Source organism: Perissodus microlepis, chromosome 13 (genome assembly GCF_051167445.1).
Source record: "Perissodus microlepis isolate ML-2025 ecotype Zambia chromosome 13, ASM5116744v1, whole genome shotgun sequence".
Classification (NCBI taxonomy): domain Eukaryota; kingdom Metazoa; phylum Chordata; class Actinopteri; order Cichliformes; family Cichlidae; genus Perissodus; species Perissodus microlepis.
The window spans coordinates 23,164,206-23,191,811 of record NC_140473.1 but is presented as its reverse complement, the minus strand read 5'-3'; the positions used below and the strand labels follow the sequence as shown (position 1 = coordinate 23,191,811).

The 27,606-nt window shown below is 38.3% G+C and overlaps 2 protein-coding genes across 5 annotated transcripts in view; one reads left to right on the top strand and one right to left on the bottom strand.

Moving 5' to 3' along the window:
- The window catches only part of kcnh1a (potassium voltage-gated channel, subfamily H (eag-related), member 1a), a 59,864-nt gene extending 52,475 nt beyond the window's left edge, over positions 1–7,389 (top strand). For all 4 annotated transcript variants that reach the window (XM_084949543.1, XM_084949544.1, XM_084949545.1 and 1 more), the window contains one exon: positions 97–7,389. In XM_084949543.1, the coding sequence (XP_084805669.1) occupies positions 97–966 (870 nt within the window). In that variant the 3' untranslated portion in view covers positions 967–7,389. The remainder of the gene's footprint in view (positions 1–96) is intronic.
- On the bottom strand, positions 6,389–27,420 carry hhat (hedgehog acyltransferase). The gene is made up of 12 exons (XM_084949547.1): positions 27,306–27,420; positions 26,326–26,474; positions 26,175–26,239; positions 25,821–25,934; positions 25,538–25,732; positions 24,361–24,573; positions 23,856–24,033; positions 22,048–22,198; positions 20,252–20,287; positions 17,603–17,804; positions 16,055–16,199; positions 6,389–11,715 (listed from the first exon to the last, which is right to left on the bottom strand). The coding sequence occupies exons 2-12, from the start codon at positions 26,444–26,446 to the stop codon at positions 11,630–11,632; spliced, it is 1,506 nt and encodes a 501-aa protein (XP_084805673.1). The 5' UTR covers positions 26,447–26,474; positions 27,306–27,420; the 3' UTR covers positions 6,389–11,629.
- Positions 27,421–27,606: the final 186 nt, after the last annotated feature.

Below are 27,606 nucleotides of genomic sequence, written 5' to 3'. Positions count from 1 at the left end.
GTGCTGTCAAAATCTGAAACTTTTGGTCATTAAACTTTGTGGGGGGGGGGTTTAATGATGGTCTTTTAGTCATAAGAACTTTAAATTCTCTTTCAGATCGTTTTTCGAAAGATCAGTGATGTGAAACGGGAAGAGGAGGAGAGACGGAACCGTAAAAATGAAGCCCCTCTGAATTTGCCACCAGATCACCCAGTACGAAAACTTTTCCAGCGCTTTCGACAGCAGAAGGAGGCCCGCATGGCGACTGGGAAACCAGAAACAGACGAACAAGACATTGAGAAGGGTCCTCTCTATGTGGACATCCCCAAAAATAAATCAGCTATTACAAGTACCAGCATTGTCACTGTAACAGAAAGCCCAGCTACACCTTCATCTTCAACTCCTCAATCGCCATCACCTCTCAACTGTACAGTCACAGATAAGGCAAAACTGCAAGTGCCATCGTCCATTTCTTTGGTTGGTGGCCGCTCTGCTGAACCACCCAAACTGAAAGGCTGGGGTCGCTTTAAGGAGTCGATGGCCAAAGCTGACAACTGGAACACAGTGTCTAAAGCTGAATCCATGGAGACTTTACCTGAACGAACCAAGGTGCAAGAATCTCCAATCTCTCTAAAGAAGACGGACTCATGTGACAGCGGCATTACCAAAAGTGAGTTACGCCTGGACAAAGTGGGTGACTTCCGCTTGACGCCTCAGGACCGCAGTCCTGCCCAGCCTCCAGAAATGAGGCATTTCTTCTACCCCATCCCGGAGCAAACACTTCAGGCTTCACTGCAGGAGCTCAAGCTAGAGCTAAAGGATGACCTTAAGAACCTAAATGTTCGAATGTCAGGCCTAGAAATGCAACTCACAGAAGTGCTAAAACTCCTGAAAGCCAGCCATTCAAGCTCTGGCTCTCCACAGCATCTTTTTGACATTTCTAGACCTGCTTCACCAGAAGTGGACAAAGAGGATATCTTCTCTTGAAGAATGAAAGAGTCATCCAGCAACAGTTGACCTTAAATTCAGCTGAATCCAGTAATATGCAGATTACTCGGATAGCTGAGACCGCACTGGGTATACCATTTAGATTAGGCAGCAGTGTAGTAAGATGCACCAGCCTTCATCCTAGGGTGTACCTACCTGGTAGCAAGGTAACGTCATGCTGACAAGTTGAGGTCGTAACCTAGATTTTCATGTCTTGGAATCGAATATCTGAAGGTTACACAAAAACTGACAGCTCTCTGTTTGTACATACGTATGATGGAAAAATACTTTGAGGGGTGGCATTTTATGAAAAGTCTGTTCAGATTTTGGGGGAGGTAGGAGAAGGAGGTATCTCCATTGGAAGGTTCCAATGGAAGCAGCATGACCCACTGGTTTGTTAGCATTCGTAAAAGATTCTTTGCATGTCACATAAAGTAGACGTCTGCCTCAAATAGCAGTTGGCGCATATTTGATTAATTGAGGCCGCACGCCGATCCATTTGCATTATTTCACATTGACAGGGAAAGAGGACAGTTTTTGCAGATGCTGAATCAATCTTAATGTAATTTCCTCAAACAGTTATGTTATTATATCAGATGCCAGAATCATTATGAATTAAACAACAGATAACTCTGCCCGACCAATCTGATTTTCAAAAACATGTTTGAGCGGAGATCCTAATTTCAATAAACCACAAATAGATGTGCTTCATGGAAAATTGAATGAAATGCTAACTAGTGAGGCAGCAATTGGCAAGTTATCCCTCTTTCCTGATATCTAGGTTTACTATGTTACAGCTTTAGTGATACATACAGTAATTTTATAGGTACCGACTGTGGCCAAAACTCTTACAAATATAGAAAGTAATGGCGATTTGCACAATATTTGTAAACTAAAATTTGTGTACAATAAAACAGGCTGTCAGAAAGTGGACTGAGATCACCAGACCATTTTTGACTTTAATGGTCCCTTAAGTATATTTTTACATTTTAATCCTGTTAACATGCATGATTTAACATTTCTGTTTGTCCTCATTTTTACTTGAGAAAGCAAACAAACAAAAAAGCTATTATTAGGAGGTCTTTTCGGAGCACATGTTCAGGGTGAGTGTGTGAAATGCAGATGATCTTGAACTGTTTTAAATGTATTAACTTGCTTCTGGCTTTGAAAAATTGAAGAGTTTCCTTCAGAGTGGGAAAAATCTTTAACCCCTTTTTAATATGATGCAGTCAATACAAAAAAAATGTGTTGCAGACATTCAAATGTTTTTTAAAATGACACACTTGGTGCAGTAATGCCTGAATTATGCTTCAGCGGGAAATCTACGGCATAACTTACAAGATAACCGGAAACCTCTTTTTTAACCGTACACCTTCCACATAACCTGATGTGCCCCTCCCAAGAAATATAACTACGGGTCGGGTCGACATAGCCCACGACGACTGAATGCCGTGGAAGGTCCAGTGTAGGGTTAAAAGGGGTGACCGGTTACATCGTCCATATCACGCATAGCTGTTGTAGGAGTGTTTCATATAGATGGTGTATGTTTATGTTAATATATATTATTTAATTGTTACAATATACACTTTCATTTCATCAGGTACACCTTGCTAGTACTGGGTTGGACCCACTTTTGCCTCTAGAACTGGCTTATTTCTTCATGACATACATGTAGATTCAATAAGATGCTGAAAATTGCTCAGAAATTTTGGTCCATATTGATGTGATAGCATCATGCAGTTGCTGCACATGTGTTGGCTGTACATTTATGAAGCAAATCTTCAGCTGCACCACATCCCAAAGGTGCTCTTTTGGATTAAGATCTGGTAACTTCAGAGGGCATTTGATTACAACGAACTTATTCACATTTTTAAGAAAACAGTCTGAGATGATATAATTTTGTGACATGGGACTTTATTCTGCTAGAAGCAGGCATCAGACTAGCTGACATTTTTCCAATCTTACTACTGTCCAATTTTGATGAACCTGTGTGAATTGTAGCCTCAGTTTCTCGTGGCACCTGGTATGGTATTCTGCTGCTACATTCGGTGATGCCCTTCTGCATATCTTGGTTGTAACTAGTAGTTATTTGAGTTTCTGTTGCCCGCCTTCTCTGCTTTCTGGAATCAAGAAGGTATTTTCACCCAAATCCAGTTTTCCTTTTTCAGACCATTCTCTGTAAACCCTAGAGGTGGTTACGTGGGAAAATTCCAGTAGGTCAGCAGTTTCTGAAACACCCAGAGCAGCCTGTCTAGCATCAAAAACCATGCCACTTTCAAAGCCACTTAAATCATCTCTCTTCACTGGATATCTGCATGCCTAGATGCATTGAGCTGCTGCCATGTGATTTGCTGATTAGATATTTTTGTTAAGCAGTCAAACAGGTGTACCTAATGAAATGGCTGGTAAGAGTATAGATTTAATGTGATTATTTTTTAATTTTTTAAATGAAACATCTTTATTTTATTTTACTGTGAACATGCTATTATTTCTTTTTAATATCAAAAGACTTGTTTTTCCCCAATTCCACATAATCTTCAGTAGTTGTAGCGTCTAACTGGCCAAGAAGAGCTGCATTTGTATCATACAGACATTTAGTTTATACTGATGAGCAACTTGCTTTACGTAACACGATGACTACTGTAGACTCTGAGGGTAGAAATTTAATGTTGACATAGAATGCTGTATTTTTATCAAGTCCCAAAATGTATTTATTTATTTATTTTTTGTATTGAACACCAGCATCAGGCAGATTCCTCCAATCATTATAAATAAAATGTACAATAACAGGAACAATCTCTACAATTTCATTTTTCTCTTTAACTCTTGTTAAATAGGGATTAACTCAGATTGCAATAATTCCTGCATGATAAATACTAAAAGTTTACATATATGCCAATTATTATCATCAAATTTGTCCTTCGACTTTAAATTTTATTGACCAAAACAAATTGACGCACTATCACGTTTCCGAAAGCAAACAAAAAAAAAATACAATAGACAATCAATGTGATCAATGTGGATAGGCTGACTGAGTGGAACCTAAATGAGAAAAATATGCATGAAACAAAGTAAAGCAGAGCAATGCACTCTGGTATTAAGCAATAAAAAAGGCACAGTTAGCTTTTACAGTACAATTTAGTTCTAAGATATCTGTCACCGCACTTGAGAAACAATGAATAATGGAAGAAAGTTTCATAATACTCTGCAAATGTGAGTCATTTTTTAAACAATCAGACTGCAGGTAATGAAGCCCGGAAAGTGGTTGCAATCAGCTGAAATAAAGTTTTATATCACTGAAATTAACGCTTGTATTTCTAAAACAAATAATATGACTTTTTGTTCGTCTTTGGAAAAAGTAGGAGCTTTACTGAATTTATCCAATAAAAGCACTTCTTTTCATGAGAAAAAAATAACCATTTTTCTTTATTATTCATCACTCATGGATAATTTATGTTCCCTGCGCGCTTTCTCCGTCACAAAAGACAAGCTGGGACGGACACAGCTGAGAGGAAAAAGATGCTGAGGTTTTTACTCCAACACTCATGTTCCATCAAAAATTCAGCCTGCTAAAAATAAATGGGCATGTCATCACAGAAGTGAGAACTCATTAGGTTTATTGCCAGTGTCTGGGGGTCTGCTTCTCCAAGAATTGTGATCTCAAAACCAAAGAAAAGGCACTAAAAATCACCATGGCCTCTCGATCACAGATTATTCATGAAGCTGCTGCGCAAGAGTTCACAAATCAAAGGGAGAGGAAAAGAGGTCAGATGGCATCGCTGAGGAATTCAGTCACTGTAATGAAAGAAGGATCTAAAGATTATGTAACTCAAGACAAAGTCTTTATCTTAGCAGCAAAATAAACCATCAGATGTTTTTAAACGCTTTGAAAGTGCAAACAGATGTGACAAAAACGTATTTATTATCTATGAATAGATGAGATGAGGATGATTATCTCATCTAGTCATTATGTTTGAAGCCAACAGAGTTCAACGCAGACTCTGATAATTGACAAATCTCTGGCTGTGAGCCTGCAACTTTTTTCCTTTTCAGATCTGTTTTTGTAAGTGACTATTTTAATGTTCAATTTCAAGTTATCTGGAAAAAAAAAAGAAAAGAAATGATAGGGTTTAGTTTAATACCTGTTACTGCGGCTTTCACAATTTAGCATATAAAGCATGGCTACTTGAACAAAACTCATTCCCAACACCGTAGGATAAATCCAGTAAAGTTACTGTGCTATTTTAAGAAAAAGCAGACCTACTTTGGCGGTTTTGAGGCTACATTTGGCAAATGCTAAGTCAGGTTTACATCAATAGCATGCAAAATTCTTGAAACAACATTAAAGTATAATTTAACAATATCTATGTTTGTGACAAGTTGTGAGAAGATTTAAACCACACTCATGTCTGTGCAATAACTGCAGAATAATGGGCCGCTCACATAAACATACTTAGAGAGTGATAGGATGCTTTGTGCAGCCCGCTGAGCACCCGAGATTTAAACTCCACTTTATGCAAATGATCCAACAACCACACAAGAACCAGTTACACCCATTTTAGTGTGCACTGAAAACTAAGCGGTTTAGTACTCTACTCCACCAAGGGTAGGGAAATTGCTTCAGCGCAGACATACGGCTGTAATCATTATCAGTCTCGTTGGTTTTGTATAATAACAGATTCAACAGTGGTTTAAAAACTGTGTAATAGGGAAATGAAGTGTGCTGTATGGCAGCAGCATGCCCCCCCCCCCCCCCCCTCCTCCTTCATCCATCTCTCTTGCTGTCTCCTAAGAGACAGACAGAAAACCCAGAACTCATTAAGGCAAAAAACTGAAATAGTTGCAATTGTTACCTTGATTAAATTGGATTTTAACTCAGTTCTTTTTCCACCAACAATGAAAAACTCAACGAATACCAGTAATGTAATTTATATGTAATCCATATGTGATTACAGGAGGCTTTTAGAAAGAAACATTTCTAGGGCTAACAATGGATTTGTAGTCATGTAGATGTCAACACTTTAAATCTTCGTGTCAAACAGAAGATTAAATTAAAACACCTGCACTGATTTTTTTGTGAAAAATGGCACATTAAAGTGGATCTATTATGCTTTTTCTTGTTACAGTTTTAGAGGCTTTCATTAAATATGGTGAAAGATTTAAAAAAGTAAGGTTAGTACATGTGCGACTAATTCCTTTTAACCAAATGCTCAGGTTTAAGAGTTTTTCTTGTTTTTATTTTGTTTTTTAACACTGGTTGATGTCAGAGAAAACAGATATTCCTAATATGGTCATCTAACAGAAGCTCCTCCCACCTGTTAAAATCTGTGAGAGGCAACCAATCACCAATCAATATCAAAACAACCTTAAAACAACTTGATTCAGACAGTGGATGAACTGAGGGGCTGCACCAAGGCCTAACAAAGTTTAAACGTTTATTTTGAACTGCGAATCATACAAATCTATTCTAGTAGAGTCCAAGAATAACAATGTGAAGCTGGAAATGAGTGTAACTGGTCCCCTTTAAGATATAATATTTTCACTGAAGCCACAATAAATTGTTGTTTCACTTTATCAATGACAGAGCTGGTAATATTCATATATTTAAACTTTTATTATGAATGACACAACCTATGACTATCATTTGGTATGTACCTTATTCCATCATTGTGATCGGTTTTATTCATATTGTAAATTTACTGTTATATTACTTTTACATTTGTTCCATTAAGGCATAAAACCAAGTGAAATGAAAATAGTAAAAAACATCAAATCTGATTCATGCAGCTCAGTAACAAAGATATGGCCCGTGCAGGGTACTCTCACTTAGGCCTGTGGCAAGGCCATAAATATACAATCCTAAAAGGGATGCACTCTAAAATGCTTGAAAGCAATATGTAGTTCTTTGCTTTAACATTTGTAAAAAACAAAAAACTGATCCAAAAAACAACGCAAATATAGAAAACATTAAGTTACCAAGTACAGCACCACGGTTTCATAACATCAACATTTACATATTAAAGTCGTTACCTTTGATTGCTACTGAGAAGCATGCAACACTGTGCCTTCATGATATTGCCCCATTCTCCTTTTCCAAGCAGCATTAAATACCCAAATTACTGTTGCTCCTTTGAGAAGATTTACACTGATCTATTTTTGTGGTCAGCTATGGAAAGCTGCCTAGTTAGCAAACTCTACACTGAGATATAGAAATAGATATATAGAGAGATATGCACAAGTTGTACTGCAACGTTTGGATTCTTAAGAAAGAGCAGAATTTGAATTTTATGTATGGTTTATGTATTATGCACATGCCTCTATGTTCACGTCATGTGATGAGAAATGTATTTTAAGCACAATGGAAACTCCGTGTTATGAACTGTGACATACTGTGCTATTCATAATAAATATTTTATACATGCTGCACGCTGTCAGATCTCTTCAGGCAATGGTTCATGGGTGTCTTTCGTGTTGTTGCGTTATAGCTCCTCTGCTAACGATTAGGACGCGTCTCTAAGAAGGTGTAACCCAGCAGGTGTATTCTGCTGCTGATCTTCTTATGTCAGATAAGCCTCACACTTTTGTGCTAATTTAAGAGGATTCTTCACTGCCCCCACTGATCCTCCTTAGTGCCACAGATGTGATTATCCCAATGAAAGACATCAACTAATGGAAAGACCTGAGCCTTATCAGAACAGCAGAGTCCAGATTACAATGTACTTCTGTTACTTAAGGGCAGACAAGCTTGTGTCATACAAGTGTTTATACACCAAATTGCAGACCAGTGCAGGTTAAGCAATTTAAACTTTGGGGACAGTCAGTTGCTGTGGCATGATCATGTGAAACTCAGGACCCTGAGGCAAGGTAATAGCTTTCAGTTATGACACATCTGACTAAAAATTCATTAATTCCTAACCTAATTCCTAATTCCTAACCTTCTTGAATCCGTACCCCGAAGCTGTTTACTTTCATTATTGTGCACTGTGAATAGCAAGAAGCCCAGACTGTTTTGCCACATTGCATGAAAAGCACAGATTACTTAAGTACTTAAACATAAAGTTTAAAAAATGTTGACAAACCCCTGAAAGGTAAAGAGCAGATGCAAATCCCTTGGAGTTGGTAGCCTTGGTTGCCAAAAACTGTGCTGTGGCTCACTGGTCAAACTTTAAAATGTAAAATTTACTCTTAATGAATTACATGTTCCAGGCTTTCATAACCGATTAATGTGAAGATTTCTTTCTCTTCTACCAACGTGACTGAATAATGAGGTAAATTAATCGTAATTTCTGTTGAATGGCTTATGGTTATTTGATTAGTTTTCATGCATTTTCACATTCAACTCTCCATAGTTTGGTTTGCCATGCGACAAAAAATTTTCAACCTCTCTTTAAGGATCAGTCTGGAAAACAAAAGGTAACAAACAGTTTCAGTAGAGCTGATCTCACCAATTATTACACTGATGTGTCATATACTATCACTTTTGTCAAAACCTTTTTCAAAATTTCATCAAAGAGCCACAGTGTTGGACTGATTGTAATCGATGTACCTAATCCCTGTCCTAAAATATGTAGTAAACACTAATCTGCTGTTACAAGAACATTTAATAATGTATTTTAAAAAATATTAGTAAATAACCAGGCTCAACGGGACACAGTGGGTGACTCAGAAAAACATTAAGAAGATAAATTGTTTTATGTTTTGGCACGTTCAGATGTTTCTTTCTTTTGGCAACTAGCTTTACACACCACATTTTGCATACATTATAGTCATCAACCTTAGAAAAAAGCTGTTTTTGCATGATGATTTATGGAAGGCTTAAGGAGTTCCTCGGTCTAGAATATGAAAATTTAAAGCCTGTAACATACTGGCATACTGACATTTTTAATGGATTAAAATTGAAGCTGAGGCAGAAGTAGTAGGTGCTGGCACCCACAAAATATCTGGCTACAACAGAGTATTCAAAAAGTGTCAGCTTCTCTAATGAAATACTAAGTCATTACATTTTTTTTTCCACCACTCATTATGATGTCAGTTAAATTCACAATCTCCCCTCCATATAATGAAAAAACTTAATAGATATTAACTATCAAACACATGTCAAAAAGACATATGTTTGGAGCAATGCCTCGGTGACTCTCTGTGCCTGAAGATGATTTCCCTATCGTTATTACTGAAGAGGTTTCAGAGATCCCTCTCATCCTCTGTGTCATTTCTTCACTTGCTTTTAAAAATGGGGCAATTGTGCAGGAGTAAAAATTCACCATCAGCGTCATTAGTTACACCTTGCTAGTTCCTCATCGGACTCCCTTTTGCCTTTTTCAGAACTGCCTTAATAAAACGAGGTGCTGGAAACAGTCATCAGAGACTGTTGAAGAGAGAAGTTGAAGATTTGTCATCTTCGCATCCATGTTGTGACTCTCCCATTCCACCACATCCCAAAGGCGCTCTATTGGATTGAGATCTGGTGACTCTGGAGGCCATTTGAGTACATTGAACCTATTGCCAGGGTGGAGAAACCAGTTTCAGATAATCTAACCTTTATGACAGGGTGCATTAAGGCAGCGGTCCCCAACCTTTTTTGCACCACGGACCGGTTTATGCCCGACAATATTTTTATGGACCGGCCTTTAAGGTGTCGCGGATAAATACAACAAAATAAAACTAGTACCGGTACCGAAAAAAAGAAAATTTATTCATAACACACGTGAAAAGACCAAGAAAAACCGAGTAAACGATAAAAACGATAACAAAATAACGCTGAAAACCGATAAAACCCCTGAAAACTATACATTTCACACCTGAGCCTCAACTCTCGCGGCCCGGTACCAAACGACTCACGGACCGGTACCGGTCCGAGGCCCGGAGGTTGGGGACCGCTGCATTAAGGGGCCCAAATTATGCTCTTCAAACCATTACACCACCACCACTGGCCTGAACTGCTAATAAGTGCAGGATGGATTCATGCTTTCATGTCATTTATTTCAAATTTTGACTTAACCATCCAAATGTGACAGCAGAAATCAAGACTCATCAGAGCAGGCAAGATTGTTCTAACCTCCTATTGACCTGTGTGAATTGTGATGCCTCAGTTTCCATTTTTAGCCGATAGGAGCTGCACCTGGTGTGGTATTCCACTGCTGTAACCCATCTGCGCTGACGTGGTGTGCACTCAGAGATGCTCTTCTGCGTGACTTAGTTATTTGAGTTACTGTTGCCTTTCCATCAATTCAAAGTAGTTAGCTATTTTCCTCTGACTTCTGGGATCAATGAGGCATTTCTCCCAGAGAACTGCTGCTCACTGGGTAATTTCTCTTTTTTGGACCACTCACTGTAAACCTTAGAGACAGTTTTTTGGGAAAATCCCAGTAGATCAACAGTTTCTGAAATACCCTGATGAGCCTGTCTGGCATCAACAACCATGCTATGTCCAAAGTCGCTTAAATCCCCTTTTTCCACCATGTCTACATGCTAAAATGCAATGAGTTCCTGCCATGTGATTAGCTGATTAGATATTTACATTACGATCCTTAGCAATGTTGAACAGTTGAACAACACTGATTAACACGGAGTGTATATAAGGCTATATTATATTTATTCTTAATATGTACAGTATAATACCTGTTTTTGAAGTAAATGGAGTGAATATTGAGTAATATACATTGACATTTAATCTGGCAGTGTAACTTTGAACATACAATTCGAAAGTGCCTTAAATACCCCCCCCCCACACACACACACAACAACATCTATCAGCTCTAATGCACATTATTCAGCAGTGTCACTCTGACATGTGTAATCAGCCTATGACTTGCAAAACCCCCTTGAAACAAAAGCTTTACAGTAAACCACAAATGGATTGGACTCTGCTGTTTCATAACCCTCAGTGTTAATCACATTGCTTTGACTGAGCAGGCACATTCTGACAGTCCTTGATGACCAAGTACTTGACAGATTTGGACAGATGGCAGATGAGTTTTGCAACAAAATGAGATTTTACTTTTGTCTAAATTTAGTTGTTATGTTGACATTTTGGAAATGAAAGGTGATTTAGTGTGTAACAACAAATAAGCCAAAAACAGCTTGTCATTTATTACATCCCAGATGTAATAAACTGATAATCAACAGGATTAGTGTTTTGAATCAAAAGCTGCAGTTGGATATGCTTTTTTTTTGTCAACCGTCTACATCTGATTGTTTTTTGTGGAGAGCTACAGGAAGACGGTACTTTCTTCAGCTTCCTGCAACTCCGAGCAATACCTTGTCAAAGTCATATAACCAAGAGAGAGATTCAGAGTCCACATTTTCTTTTACAGTTTCTTAGAATAGCAGTGATTTCATCTAGCTTACTGCCTCAGAGCTGCTATTACAGACTGCCCTAAATTTTCAGCATTTTATTACAGTTTGGGTGCACTTACATTTCACCCAAAGTTCAGAAAACTTTCTCTGTAAGTATCAGCTTACAGACAAATTTTGTGCAGACCTGCGGGTTTTGGAAAGTGGCTGCTCAGCCGTAGTTCAGCCAGGTTTGGACAGGTTGTGTGGCTATGAGCCAGGTCCACCACAGTGAGACTCTGGCTGGTGAGAGCAAGGCAGTGGAATCAGCAGGTTGTTGTATCTGTCCAGTAGCAGGGATTCGCAGTCACTGCTCTTAAGTCAAGGTGACTCACGGTGGGTGAGGAGTCCACTCAAGTCCAATCTGAGCATAGCAGTAGAGGAAAGCTAGCATTGGTGGGGCCATGGTAGACCAGCCTGAAACAAAAAGAAAGCAAATATATTTGCATGTTTTTCGATTTACAAACTATCTGGATAATGCAGTCTATGTGTTGTTGTCAGTTATTTAATTATGAATGAAGCTTAAACGCAGCTTAAAAGTATATGCTAAGTGAGTAGGTTTGCTCATTTCCCTGTGCCATACTGCATCATGTTACGTTTTTTCCCTCCTTTTTCTATATTTAGCTGTTTCTCCGAGGGTCGTGTAGGCAGGTAAGGACAGCTGTCTGCACCTCCTCCCCAACTGGCCTGCCTCCAGATTATCTCAGTAACCTGCACCTGCACCCACAATGCTTTTCAATGGTCTATTCTTTTCTATTCATGCCAAAATCTAATTCACGTACACACTGGCTGCTTTATGCACAGCTGTACTGTCAGTTTTCTGTCTGCGTAAAAAAAAGGTTACATGAGCTGAGGCCAGAAAAGCTTTATTATGATGCAAAATATTTTAATGGCGCATGGAGGATAAGTTTTGTGTTGTGTAGTATGCATAGTGCGTTTCTGTCTGATTGCAACCATCTTTAAGAAAAGCCTTGATGTTTTAGTAAATATGAACTAATTATTAATCACATTGGGTATAACCATTTTCACATAAGCTATCATTATATGAAGCCTTTCTCACCTGTTTATTCATTATTTAAAGCCCTCTAGCCTACATGTACATTGTGAGCCAAGACATCCCAGTGTTTTGCCTTTGCAGGTATCTGCATTTCATTAACACCCTCAGTGTGAAATATGTTCTCCAGTCAGTTATCCAATCTTTAATGTGGCCAACAACTAACATAGTAGAAAGGCAAAGTTGAAAGAAACACTATTAGCCAAATGTAACTTCAGAAATATGTTGGAACTGATTGTATTTTTTAAAAATGTATTCGGTGTTTTCGTTTCTTCTTGATTATTCGCAATGTTTTTTGCAGGCAACTAAAATCTAAAAACAAAATAAAACCAACTGATGACCAGAACAACTTTTCAGATAAAAGAAGAAACTTAAAAATTGTAGGTTAGCTCTTTTTTTCACCTCTTTGTTTATATAATATCACTAGAAAGGCAGAAGTAGAGGAAAATGTGATTGTTTTCCTACCACTGACAGTCACTCAGTCGTTTTTCTATGGACTCTGTCCCATTTCTTATCACTGGATTATGGATTCACCCAGCTAACAAAGCTAACTAGCCACTGCTAGCTTAGCAACTCTATGGTCTTATCCCAATCACAGTGATGACTGCTTTAAAATAAACAAAGAAAAGAAAGTCAAATCAGACAAGGGTTCCACCTATATTTTATACACAAGATGTGTTTAGTGCTACTTACTGAATGTTAGCATGCTTGCACACTAAAAAACTAGCTTCTGAAACGCTAATACTATGACTTAACAGTGTAGTGGTTAACAACCTGGCCTAACACACAAAAGATTTCTGCTTCAAGATTTGGAGGAGATATAAATCCTTGGAAGGGTTGAAATAAGAAGGACAGCTGGTGTAAAAGTCTATGGTAAAATGAAATGCAGGGAGTCATCTGCTAAGCCGACCACAGTGGGTAGCACCGCATGTTTGCTTTGGCAGGATTTTTATGTTGGATGTCCCTCCTGACGCAACCCCAGAAGGGACTTGTGTCTCTTCCCAGAAAGTACTATTATTATTTAGACAAAAAATAATGTGCTAGAATTGGGAACAACACACGTTTGTTGCCTAAAGTAAATATATAGCAATTCTACCAATGTTAGGTAAATGTTCTAAGGGGAAATATTGCCGTTTTTAGGACTTCATGTGCCTTAAATTGAGCTTTAAGGAATCTTTGCAGTTAAAAATGAAACACAAAAAGTACTCCTTGGGTAACAGTGAAGATGTCATCAGCACATTTGTGCGTGCAATAAACAAACAAACAAAAAAACCCACACATAACAGTGCAGTGGTACTTTTTGCTGTGTTTGTGTGCTCTTGAATTAAAACTTGGTCTGTCTCTTAGTTGTAACTTTAGAGTACATGGGGGCTTTCAGGTGCAAGACTCAAGGGGACACTGTTAACACAAACAACTTAAGACACACAGTGTGTTCAGAAAATTGTTTGTTGTACATTTTGCCAGAAAGGTCAGGGAGCAATTACACTACTGCCTGCACCACTCACAATCCCAGACACTCATGTTAATGAAACCACAGCTCCCTCTCTGCAGTTTCCTGTGAGGACACACGCAGACACAAGTAACTGCCTCAGGCGTTTCTGCTGGAACCATTATATCTCAATTTAAAGTGCAAAAACACATGTAATCAGTGAAAGAACAGAGCTTATTAAGTGATTTGTTAAATCATGTATTTCTAATTTTCCAGTCTTTATTTTTAGCATTTCAATGATCTTAATAAATCCCCATAAAAGCAAACTGAGATTCTCAGCTATTGCGTAGCTCTTGCTCTGAATAATTCACAACTGAAATGGTATTTTCAAACACCATGCACTTATTTTTAGGTTCCTCTTAACTTATTTACACCGAGACTACAGTCTTGTGAGCACGAAGGAGGTCAGGAGTGCTAGAGGAGGTGTAAAGTTACGCACCATTTGCTGCCTTCAACAAAATTTTAAGTGGTGACTGGAAAATACCCTGTCAGACTGCTTAGGGTTGACTTTAAGATCCCACAGACTGTGGTATAAACAGAAATGCTAAAATAATAAATAGTGTTAAAGAAAAGGAATAAAGAAGTGCTTTAGTTTGTGGATTTACACTCACTGCACAACATGAACTAAAATCAGCATGAGATAGAAAGACGGTCTTTTGCCCTTTATCTGTTACCTGAGTTTACCTCGTGCCATGGCATTCGTGGGTGATATTACACAACCTTTAAATCTAACAGTAAACCATTCACATCAATACTAGTGATCTTCACATCAATATATATGTATTTTTTAAATGAATGAAAACAACAATCTGTCATTGTTAAAAAAAACGCCCCTGGCACTACATAGATCAGCTTAGTAACAACTTTCATCTCTTCAAGTTCCTTTTAAAATCCTATTTTAAACAGCAGGCAACTGTTTTCAGCTCTCATGAGCACAGTGTAAACCATAGTTTCAGCACCAAACATAAGCACACTGGCGCAGTCTGGGACTCGCTGGTAAATGCATTTAGCAGCTAAAGATTCACTTATTTCCCTCAGGAGTTAGTAGAGTCAAAGAAAGAGCTGGAAAGAAAGAAAGAGAGAGAATGAAGCAATTAAGCAGCTGTTTCCTAACATCCAACACTTGTACAAACTTTACAGGGTAGAAATGTTGTTGTTGTACAGCTTCCACTGCTGCTCATAAGTGGATAAATGTCATGTTTTGGTTCAAGCTATTGCTTGTTTTATTTTGTAATCACTGCTTCTCGTCTGTTTTACTTCCTGCGGTAATTTTATTTCTATTTGCCACTGCCTTATTAGTTTTTCTTGTGTCGTCTTCCACACCTGTTCCCCGTTTCTCTCCCGTGTTAAATCAGCGACTCACCCAACGGTTTTTATATAGATACACTCGTCAGTTTCCACAGATCTCTGCCAGATTATCTTATTCCTTCTTATCTTTTTGTGTTTGTCTCCTTTGTGACTGACAATTGGATTTAATGTTTGCCTGCTCTTCTTCTGGATCCTTTGCAGGGCTGCTTGCTTTACTGTCTTTGACCTCTGCCGGCTTTGAATAAAAATTTACATTTTGGACTTTTAATCAGCCTCTATGTTTGCCACATTTTAACGATATAAATGAGTAAACTCATATTCAACTCAATTAAAATTCCACATTAAAGTTTTGGTTAATATACAATATTGATGATGTGACATTCCACTGATGGGCTTTTTTGTACCGACTGTGCTCCCAGCCCAGCAGCGAGTGCAGCTCAGACTGCTTATCGTAACTAGACAGGCTTCAAGAGGCGCTGCCATCTTTCTTTAGGTATCCAATGAGCCAAAAAAAGAGACACTGGGAGAAAAATAGGTCCTGGCACAACCACGTAAGCAGATGTCTCTTTATTCGCCTGTGCAGATTAATTAAATTAGAAAAACTGTTAAATACACAAACCTACAGAGAAGCAAAATTTTTAATGATTCCTTATATTTTATTTCCGATTTTATTTTCTAGTACATACTGGCTGGCTTCGCTCTGTTGCTTTAGGAAAAACAATATTTAGCTGCTCTCATCGCTGAGGGCAAACGTGATGACCTACAATGCAACTCAGCTGTCAAATTAAAAGGAGCACATGGCTGATAATCCACACAGGAGAATGTACAAATGCCAGCTGAAACAATCCTGCAAAATAAAGCCACACGCAATTCCCACTGAGTGAATGTTGTGGAAAGCAATTTACCGTGAATGAAGACACGCTTCCAGAAGATTCTGCCAACATGTATTCCCCCAAGGAACACCAGATTAGAAAGGATGAGCATAGCAGTGGAGAAGGCAAAGACAAGGGCGATGCATCGCCTTTTCATCGCCGCAGAGAAATTCTGCTCCTGGGAAATCAGAAAAATAAATACTAAGAGGCGAACCACAAGACATTTCTATTGTACATGGCAGAAGGAACAGAGAGGCACCTGGCACAAATGAACTGTGTGACTATAAACTAGGTGGATTTCACGGTGTGCCATCAGATATGAGCACTATATTGAGAACATGAACCATCTCCCAAGGCTATGACCAAAGAAGCAATTGGGAACAGGCTTTTACTAACATGAATATTTGAGGTTAACTTAGATGTGACAAGATCCAGCCAGTTTGTCTCCAGTCTGTAATTAGTGTACCCTCTCTAGGCATCATCTCTCACTAAATAACATAATATGACCTCTTTATTTCTGACTGCAGGAGAGATTTTTATTACATCCACACATCTTAAATGAAAGTCAAAGGAGCTTGCAAAGAAAAGCGTCTGGACTTCTTTAAGTTTACTTGAAGACGTTTCACCTCTCATCCGAGAAGCTTCTTCAGTTCTAAGGTCAAATGGTGGAGAGTCCCAGATATAAACCTAGTGGGAGTATCCCCCCACAGAGGGACAAAAGGACCCCCTGATGATCTTCTAATCGCCTGAGCCAAGGTGTGAAACTGGGTGTGGGTCCCAATCAGCCAGAGTTTCGGGTGTGTTCATTGTGAAACCTGGCCCCACCTTATCATGCGAATTCCTGAGGTCAGATGGCCCAGGATGTGAGTGGGCGTTAAGGCGTCTGGGAAGGGATCTCAAAACTGGATTATAGATGGCAGAGAGTTGGTGTCGTAAACCCCCGCCTCTGTTCAAAGATGGTCGCTCACAGTGGACATAGATGGCTTCTTTCACTCCTCTTTCAAACCATCTGTCCTCTCTGTCCAAAATGTGAACATTGGCATCCTCGAAAGAGTGTCCTTTATCCTTAAGATGCAGATGGACTGCTGAGTCTTGTCCTGTGGAGGTGGTTCTTCTGTGTTGTGCCATGCGCTTGTGAAGTGGCTGTTTGGTCTCTCCAATGTAGAGGTCTGGGCATTCCTCGCTGCACTGTACAGCATACACCACATTGTTAAGTCTGTGTTTTGGCGTTTTGTCTTTCGGGTGAACCAGTTTTTGTCTGAGCGTGTTGCTGGGTCTGAAATGCACCGGGATGTCATGCTTGGAGAAAACTCTCCTAAGTTTTTCTGATACACCGGCTACATAGGGGATGACAATGTTGTTGCGTCTGTCCTTCTTATCCTCCCTCGTTGGTGTCTGGTCTTCTTTTCTGTGCCTCTTTGCTGACTTTAGTCTAAAGTCCAGACGCTTTTCTTTGCAAGCTCCTTTGACTACGATGACCTGGATGACTGAGAACCTTCACAGACATATCTTAAATGAAAGACTTAGTAGGTAATTTAAACCTCCTAATGTTTTAGCACCGTCAATGGATTTCAAACTTACAACTACGGAGTGAATAAAGGTCGAGGCAAAGAGAGACTTCACAGAATTTTCCACCAGAACTCCAGCCCAATTCATCAGGGCCCAGTACTGTAAGAAGTCATGTCCACCGTGCCAGAGGCAGACGAATCCGAACGCAACACCAGTGGAAAACATTTTGCAAAGAGGACCATGGCGTGAACCTCCCAGTGGAACATAGATGTATCTGAAACACGAGTACATGGCATAAAAATAACAGCAATCCAGTGTCAACAGAATAAATAAAAAAGGGGATTCTAACCTGTGTAAAGACTAACCAGTGCAAAACATTGCAATAGCACCACAATGCAAAGATGGATTAATCAGAACCAGAAAAAACTGCGTTGTCATGCTGATTTTACTTTTAAACGTGGCTTTGACGTCTAGTTGCAAAAATAGAGGCAAACCAGAGAATATTAATCAACCTATTAACAACTCTGGAGGAGGGTTAATGTTTTTAAGTGTTTTTTTATGATTCACACACATTTAACCCACTGTCAAACTCACAAATTCTGTATTATTCAACACTTTAGCGCACTTTTGCTCCTGGTTCTGACTTCAGTATATCAGTTAATAAACTGTGAGTATACACAGTTAAATAAAAGAGCGACAATTCTCATGAGGTAATTCATCAAACAGTAAAGCTATAGCACAGCTCCTGCAGTTCATTTTTGTGGTTTAGATTAGATTACGTTCCATGTGGTATAAAAATAGCACCTCATGTGATAACACACTCGATGTGAATAGCGTCCAGTCGTTATCAAATGCAGAGCATGTTGTGAAGAAAAATTGCCTCAGATACTGCGAGAACCTTGTCTGTCCCAGAGGTACTGACAAGAGTCTGAACATGCTATATCACTCCAACACACTTAACAAACAAATCATTGTGTGCAGTGTTGCTGAGCTGGGAACTCATTATCTCAGCCACCCTGTGGCTAATCAATGTTCCTGAAAGATGAGCCAGCATTTTCTAAGCCTGAAATAGAGTGGCCAGCTCGGCCATATTGAGGATGAAAGTAGGTGCGAAAACAGATGGAAAGGTACCAGATTGTCAGAGCCAGAGGAAACTGAATACCTAAACATGCAGAGTATCTATCCATCTAATACATTCATTTGGATGTAGATGGATTCTAAACAGATGTTTTTCAAAATATGATAATATCATGCTGTACATTAATCTCTGATTAATCAATGTGTTATGTAACACCTGATTAATCCAAGCAGGTGGTGCAGACTACGACATGCTCACAGGTTTTATCGACTGTCATTAAGAATTATAGAGTGTAGTATATATTATTGTTGTTGTGTAGGCATGCAGCTTCCTTAATCGGTTTTGCTTTAAATGCACTAAAAACCGAAGTTAATTTCTAACCTTGCACCATACCCAACCTATTCCCCCACTTACATATTTGCAACCAATATTTACTAAGGTGTGAGATCAAATGCTTCTGCTCGTGTGTAGCTGCAATAATTCAATCAATAACCCAGTGAGAGCTCTTTTGTTGGGCAATAACTAAATGCGAGTGAAATGGAGAACCTGAGAGACGGTGGCACACAGACAGGAAAAGCGCAATGGAATGGCGAAGAATGAGCCACTTAGCTGCCCAGGGAGACGGGGTGTCAGTGAGTCATGTAGAGTACATCATTTAACACCTACGCACTCATCTAACACTCTTCAGACAATTTCAACTGAATTTCAGAACTGCATTAAAACCTCTTTAAAAGCACTTTTGCAAGAAGGAACGTCGGGGGCATTGTGTCATGGGTATCATTTTGCATCTGCGGTAGGATAATTGCAACTGATGCCATTAAGCAGGAGAAAACAATTTCCAATGGGCACAAATTAAAATGGAAACTTGCATTTGCAATTTAAATTCTGGGATCTCTAGCAAATTAATTGGAGCCATTTTAAATCTCTAATATGCATTCTTTCATAAAAGTAGATGTACACATGCACCGTCATACTGTACCCGTCACACAACTGAGAAAAAAAATAAAACCCTAATTAGCAAATAATAACCAAGACAGGGGAACATTTCCACTGTGTTTTCTGACAACCATGCAACTGTAGCGTTGCCTTAATGTAGCAACCTGCCTCCACCAAGCAAACCATAAACTCCCAATAGGCTGCATTCAGCCAAGTGTGCATCATTAAAAGCGAACAAACCAATAATGTGTGTTGTCCAAAGTACAAGTGTGCAAATTACAAATGCACATATTAAACAAGGAGGCATTTCTCCAGGGTGCACGGGCAGCGCCACAATAGAGGAACTGTTCACCAACAACATGCAACCTCATAATCATGAGAAAGCCTACATGCAAATGCAGCATCCTTATCCATTGTGATGAAAAATGTGGGCAGGCAGCAGGAGAATGGCATGTTTTTTTTAAGGTTATTCAGCTGACAAGTTCAATGCCCCACAGGAAATAAGCTCTTTAACTGCATAATAGATAACAGTTGCGATACAAAAGTATTCCAAATATTAGATAAGACAGACATAGATAAAGACAGACAAATAAATGGATGCAGATAGGTAGATATTCTTGAGGCATTACTTGATTTAGATGACATTTCTCATTTTAAGTATGCATTAACATTGGAATTAGTCAGTCCATCGCTGAAGTGCCTCTTACCTGATGAGCCATCGATACAGCCCCTCATCAAAGTGCCTAAGAGTGAAAAAAATACATTGAGTCACAAATTTACATAATAATAATATATCATTGAGTAAGAACCAGCTGAGCACTGGGCTTCATATAAACTGAGACCTGTGCAATAAGTATGTTTACACATTTGTGTTTATGTGCTTCCTCTTTGTCATTAAGAAGATTAGATTTGGCTCAGTCTATAACTGGAGTTGTTTCATCAGCAATGTTGATGGATAGCTTTATGCAATCCATCAGTGAATTCGACCAGTGCACACACACAGGCTCGATTGGAGTGCATCAGTGTCAGCACACTGGTCCGTTTATCCTACAGCTGGGTTTTTTTCATTTTTTTTTTACTGTAATACCAACACACAGCCTTCTAGCTCAGCTTTTTGTACTCTAAATATGGGGAATTTCTCACTGTTAATTACATTTGGGAACAAGACTGATTGTACTGGGAGAAAGTGACAAACTGCTGGGATACTCTGGTAATTTATAACCAGGATCTAAACCCAATTTGAGTCGCTCCTTTTGTTGCAGACGGCAATATGTTCAAGGTTTGCACTTAATGGTATTTTTGTTCTGTTTAAAAACTGCCCACTGCTATAATAAGCTGCTAGTTTATACGCCAAGCTAAAATGGTCCTGCAGTAAAGCGTCCCTTGATGCAGGATATAAGCTCTTGTAGAGAGATGTTAATTCAACTTCATTGTGATGATGATTATTACTTTGGAGGATTTATTTTTAAGATATGAAGAGTTGTTTCAACTGTCTACCCTTAACCTTAACCCATAAAAATGAAATAAAACCTGCCATCATCATACACATGAAACCTGATCATAGGGGTGAATCATTTAAGAGCTAAACAACAAATAACTGCACTGTATAAGCTTGTAATAGATAAGATGAAATGAATGTATATTTTGCACTATATAAATACATAAAGAGATTTTCTGAAGTGGCAAAGGCTAAATACTAACAGCACTCTAGCACAAATGTTCATCCTTATTTATATACTTATACACAGTGTGTTATTGTTTTTGTTAATGAAATACCTGCTGAATAAGATTCCTTGTCCCTTGTAACAAGCGTTTTCCTTTGCATGTTCATTAACTTGAGCAATTGTGACCCCTTCAGTATAAACTAGGAATAGATCTATTAGACTAGTTTTCATTTTAATTGAAAAAATAAGTGAAAAGACAAGTTATTATTTTTTCCGCTCATTGTGACAGAAATAATTCAATACGAGCACATTCTAAACCACAAAACAGAAAAAAATCAAAGCATCTTTCCTGTTTCTTACAATTACACAGCACTGCGTAAAATAATAATAAACCGGAAATATCCAGGTTCCTTTAACTGACACACAAGTAAAATTGAATTATTAAAGCTTTTGGTTTTACTCTACAAGGTTTCAGTTTGTTTCATAATTTACTTGCTGTCTAAGCAACACTGCAACAAACCTGCTAATTATGAATTAAAGAAAACAAATTGGCCTAAAAATAATAGCTTAACATGTGCTTATCATTATGATGAGTCTGATGATCTTCAGGTGATCTTGTGTAGGATAACCTGTTGTTCTTACTATTAACAACATAAAATGAAACTATTTTCTGCGCCCACTTTGAAACTTGACAATAAATGACTTTGTTTTAATTTAAGGACATGAGGAAAGGTAGCTTTTCTAGTAAAGGGAATATTTAGCAAAGCTGTAAGACCAGTATAGTACTATGTTTGTTATTCTATCACTGTGGTTTCCCAGAATTGATTCCACTGTCTTACCTCCACATGCCTGTGAAACTGTACATGATGCTGACACAACGGGGAAGCTTGGGGGGAACCAGCTCATCCAAAGTAGCGAGCATGGATGGAAGGCCAAACAGTACCAGATACTTCACATAGAAGAACTGGACGACAGCTAGAGCAAGACCACCTGTGACAAAAATGAAAGTAGGTGGTGAAATCAAAAGTTCTTATTGTAAAAAAGTTCTATATAATCCTCAAACGTATGTTAGGCCAGTGTTATATTTATAGTAAAAACTCAAAAGATATATGGGAAAGGAGGATTAGATGTGATTTGTTTGTTCCACAGGTTTTCCAGTCATCTTATTGTCCAAAGGTCTTGATCTAAACTTCATTTCTTCCTATTTTCTTTTTTTTTTTTTTTAATTATTATTATTTATCATCTGCATGGTATATCCAGTTTTATTTTGCAACACAGTATAAACTCTCTTAGGTAAGCTTTCTTGTCATTTCTTTAAGTTGTCTTCAGAAATAGTTCTCCAGGATTCCAAAGCTCTTCTTTGGATGTTGCCTGTCGATCCCTGACTGATGTTTTCTAATGTGTGGTTTTCTATCCAGGCTTGTTTTACTGCATTAGCAGTATGTTTGGGATCAGCACGGTGGATCAAAATCTGATATACTTTTCTTCACAATTCCATCAACTTTGCCCAAATCCCTGACAACACTGGCTGAAATGCAGCCCCAAACCATGACAGAGCCTCCACTTGTACCTCTCTCCTGACCTCCTCTCTACATATTTATAACGATTTAAACCAAAAATTTCAAATTTGGATTAATTACTCAATAAGATCTAAAAGATAAGATCAGTGATTTTTAGTCCAGTTTTTGTATAATTTGGCATACATAATGGCCACTCTTCCACTAAGACCATATCTGATGAAGCTCTGGCAAAGAACACACGAACCAACTGCGGGTCCAGAAGCATCTCTTAGGTCCTTTGCTGGATTTTGTTTCCAATTTCTTAAGGATATGACCTTTTTGTTCATCTGCAGTATCGTGATTTTAGGCCACTTGTCCAATTTCTTCAAATTTTCAGATATGCCAATTGTCTAGCGAACAGCTTTTTAGGAATCTCCTTGTTGCAGAAATAATATTTTGTGTGTGTCAAACTTGGCATTTTTCATATAGTGAACGAAGAAAATTGGAACAAATTATGTTTTTGCAACAGGCTAATAGTAACAAAGTATTTCAGACCTTCAGAAAGCCTCAAGACATTTGCTTTAAAATACCACTTACAAGAAAGTGTGGCTTCTTGGAAGCAAAATATAAAGAAATGAAGGTTTAGATGGCACCAGTTCGCTTGTGTCAATAAGCAAACTGTGCTCAGATTGCAACAACACGACTGCCCAGACGTTTGTGGTATAAACCAGATGTAGTGCAGGTTTAACATATAACCAGTAACCTTGGATTACTCAAGTGTGTTTTTTTCTCTATTATATCATCTTCGACATAAGCTCATAATCCAAGAGGTGTTTTAAAATTCATGTTACCAATTTTTGCTTAACATTCAAAAAAATTATGAAAGACATTTTAGACAACCACCTGCATAAACTGTATATCTGACTCTATGTGCATGTCAGAGACCAGCTTTGCTAATTTAGAGTGGGCTGATATTTAATTTAAGTGCAAATAAACTATTATATCAAAAACAAACAAATACACACATATATGAGAACGTTTTAAAACTTACATAATCCTGTGGTGGTAGCATGTAGTAGGTAAATGTAAAGTTTCAATTTTAAGAAAGCTGTGCTGTTGGTGGAAAAAAACAGAGTATCAAGACTTGCCTAAGGCCCAAGGAGGAAGAATTTCTATGTAGGTCTCATTAGACTGGATGGAGTGCATGTACATGACGTGGATCATGTATTCTGCAATACACCACCACAAAATGATCCGTCCTAATCTGAGCACCAAGTAACTAAGGGCAGATTCATCCCTGTTATTTTCCTCCGCAGACTTCTGCATCTGTCAGTGGAGCAAGAGAGCATGTTGTTAAGGACTGCCAGGTGAATCTTTATTCACACAACCCCCTCCACCCAAAAAAAATCTCAGGGTTGTAATAAAAGAGCCAACACATAATGTAAGGATAAGTACAAAACTACAACAAAAAAGATAAGCTGATTAAAAAAATAAGTGAACATGTGATGTTACTGCTCTTTTGTACTGTAAAAGGGAAATCTGCTCTCAGGAGCACCAATCAGCTTCAGTCTCTTGCAGATAAAAAAAAAAAAAAAACAAAGAGGAAAATTTGATTCTCAGTTTAATCTAGAAGAATGCTTTGATGTCTCTTACCTGCTCAATGTAGTTTTTGTAGGTTATAATGGGTCCATTATAGAAAAAAGGATGATAGAAGGTATACGAAAACAGCCAGCAAAGCTGCACAACACTGCATTGGTCTTCAGGGCTCCAGCAGTGCTCCAGGCTGAAGCTGATGAAGCGCAGACCACAAACAGCAACGCTGAAGAGCAGCAGATAGTGCTCCTCATCACTCTCATACCAGCCTCTCTGTGTAATACAGTGGGAAGACCAATTACATATTACGCATTCCATCAAAATCCTTGCATTAGTAGTAACAGCACTAAGATAGACACTAAATATATATTCTATTTATTTATACAGTATAAGTGGACTATAGTGAAATGGTTAAGTAACATTAAAAAATGAATCTAAATGTTTGCATTGTATCTGAAATTATTTCTATTTATCATTTATCATGGAGGAAATTGATCTGTTAGATAAATATACTCAAAATAAATTCACCCTAACCATGTGATGTGGATATTCTGTAGAAAGGAGGCAAGTGACCAAATGGTTCCCTTAGTATTTTGCGCCCTCTTGTGTTCTTGGCAAATATGACATTTAGTAACAATCACAAGGATAAAGGAAGTTTTCAAATTGTAACTGGATATCATGCTGCTATAGAATAACAAAAGGTTTTTACAAAAAAACTAGTTTAACATTATTATTTATAGATTTTATAAAGCCCTGTGATGGGCTGGTAAACTGTCCAGCATATACCCTGCCTTTTGCCCCATGACAGCTGGGATAGCAGTTAAAAAAAAGATTTTTTTTCATGTTTTAAAGGACATGTAATCTCCTGGAAATAAGAACTGCTGTGTTTTTACCATCTTACAATGATCTCTTCATATCTACAGATGGATTAGTCTGCCACTGTTTCTACAGTGGGACACAGTAGAAACGGATGGGACAAAAAAAACACTCACTGGCAGATACCACTAAATCCTACACAAGCCCCTTGTGTAGGATTTAGTGGCTTTGTGTTTGTCTGCAAATACCAATGTAGAAATAAAACAGTTGTTGCAGAACAGTCTGTGGTTTGTTGTTGATGCAGTCAAAGTTACTATTTTTGTGTTAGTTTTTGAACTAGGTGTTGCTTTGTAGGTGTTCAGAACACCTACAAGCGTACAGGAAAAGATTTATTGTAGGAGTTAAAGCCAAGTCAACCCACCTGGATGTCTTGAAGTTCGTTGATATGAGGTGTGTAGAGCAGCAGCAGGTTACATGCCCACGACAGAGCGGGCTTTCGCAGCTGGGCCATAGAAAAGGACAAGCCCAGATGTACCAGCAGCACACTCACACCTTTAATCCCCAAAACACTGCTGGCTGCTAAGAAGCCATATATCGCAAGTGCTGGCACTCTAAGCTGATGGAAAAACACATAAAAATGTGTGGGATTAAACTGTTTGCCACCTATATTATATTTAAAGATTACTGTAGCAACAGCTTCATACCTTGGGGTAAAAGATGCTGGTTAATCTTGATAAGACAGCATGACCAATCAGAGTCCACAGTAAAGAGTGCTTAGCCCAGTCAGTCCAGAAATTCCACTCAAAATCTAAAGGGTCCTGATAACAAAACAATGCACTTATAACACCTGAAACCTGTTCAAAAGCAGCTTTAAACAATGTAAATCTGTTAAGGTATTTTATTTCTATGCATCGATTAAATTGAAATTATTATTTTGTTATTCTAAATTTAAAATTAACTGGAAATTACCACAAACCTTTAGTACACTGTGAAGTCTTAAAATCTAGTCTGTTGGTTCAGACATGGCTTTCAATCAATAAATTCAGCACTGAACTTACCCTTTTAAAACCCTTAACAAGGCCCTTTTCCAACTGGAATTCTCTCTCTAATCCCACTTCATACTCTGGGCCAAAAACAGGATATAACAGCTTTATTATTTTTTTCTCATTTTATCCAACTAATATTTCAGTACTCATCTTTCTACTATACCTTTGCTGAACCTGTGAAGTTGATAGAAAGAGTAGAGATGAGAGCCCAAGGAAAGCACCCAATAGACAAGGACCTCTGTCCTTGGCAAGGGAGCCAACTGGGCTTTAGATATGGATGCCATCAATGAAAGTCAATCCGCTATAGTATACCTAAAAAAAATTAAAATGACCACAGACCAAGATTACACTCAGCATAATTCCTAGTAGAGTTATGTTTGGAAACTATCTGCTGTAGTTCTGACTCACTTCATGTGGTAAAAAAATTAATAATTTAGAAAAAAAATCTTGCTTTCACATGTTATAAATAGTTAAACAATGCAGTACTGCTTATACAAGTTTATTTTACCAATTTAATGCAGGAAACCACGAAAAATGGCAATAAGACACTGTAAATAGTTCAGTAGTGATACCTCTTAATAATTCTCATAATCAATACACTGTTTGGGTGTGCATATACAACACAAAGAGAAGATAACAAGAAGACTACAAAGGTGGGAGAACTTTCTTTAGTTTACTTTTAAAACTGATTTTCACACATAACCTATATTAAATGCACACTTCAATATACCCTGAGATGTATCCTTTAGTTGAAACACAGCAGAAGCTTGTGTGGAGGGAAATTACGTGTTTTTTGTTTTTTCTTTCATTCTACTGACTGAAGGACGCACAGCGACGGCAGTGCTTGTCAGTGCTAATCTGTTGGCTAGCACTGCCGTCGCTAGGTAACACTGTCCAGAGGTTGCTGGCCATGACGTATCGACCCTCTCAGCTGCCTAAACAAGTTAACCTTACTCTATACCAGAAGCCGTCTCGGTATTTCAACTTAAAAAGAGCCCACTGACATAAAGTCGGTGCATGTATGTTTCAACATGCAAATTTGGGCATTAATTTGCGAGGTTTCCTGGGAAATTCCGTAAGCCATCCCACCAAAATACATATTTAGCTAAGCTAGCTCATCGGTTGAAGACTTCGTAATGTTACCTAGTAATACTGGGCTGGTGTCCATTGCGTTGTTGTAGATTGCAGACTTTACTGTATAATAGTGCTTGGACAGTAGATTCCCCCGGTATCCAACATTCAAAGGTATGGCATTCTTCTTTTTGCTTTTCCTTGGCTAGAACTTTTTGGAACATGACTGCCCCCAATTGTGCGGGAGTTGCTTAGCTGGAAAAGTACTATTAATAGAAACGTACTTTAGTCGTGATTTCATTTTTAGTGTTGGAAGTTCAGCCGAACTCATAGCAGTTACTCACGATTTCTTATTTTGTTTTTACTTTAAGCT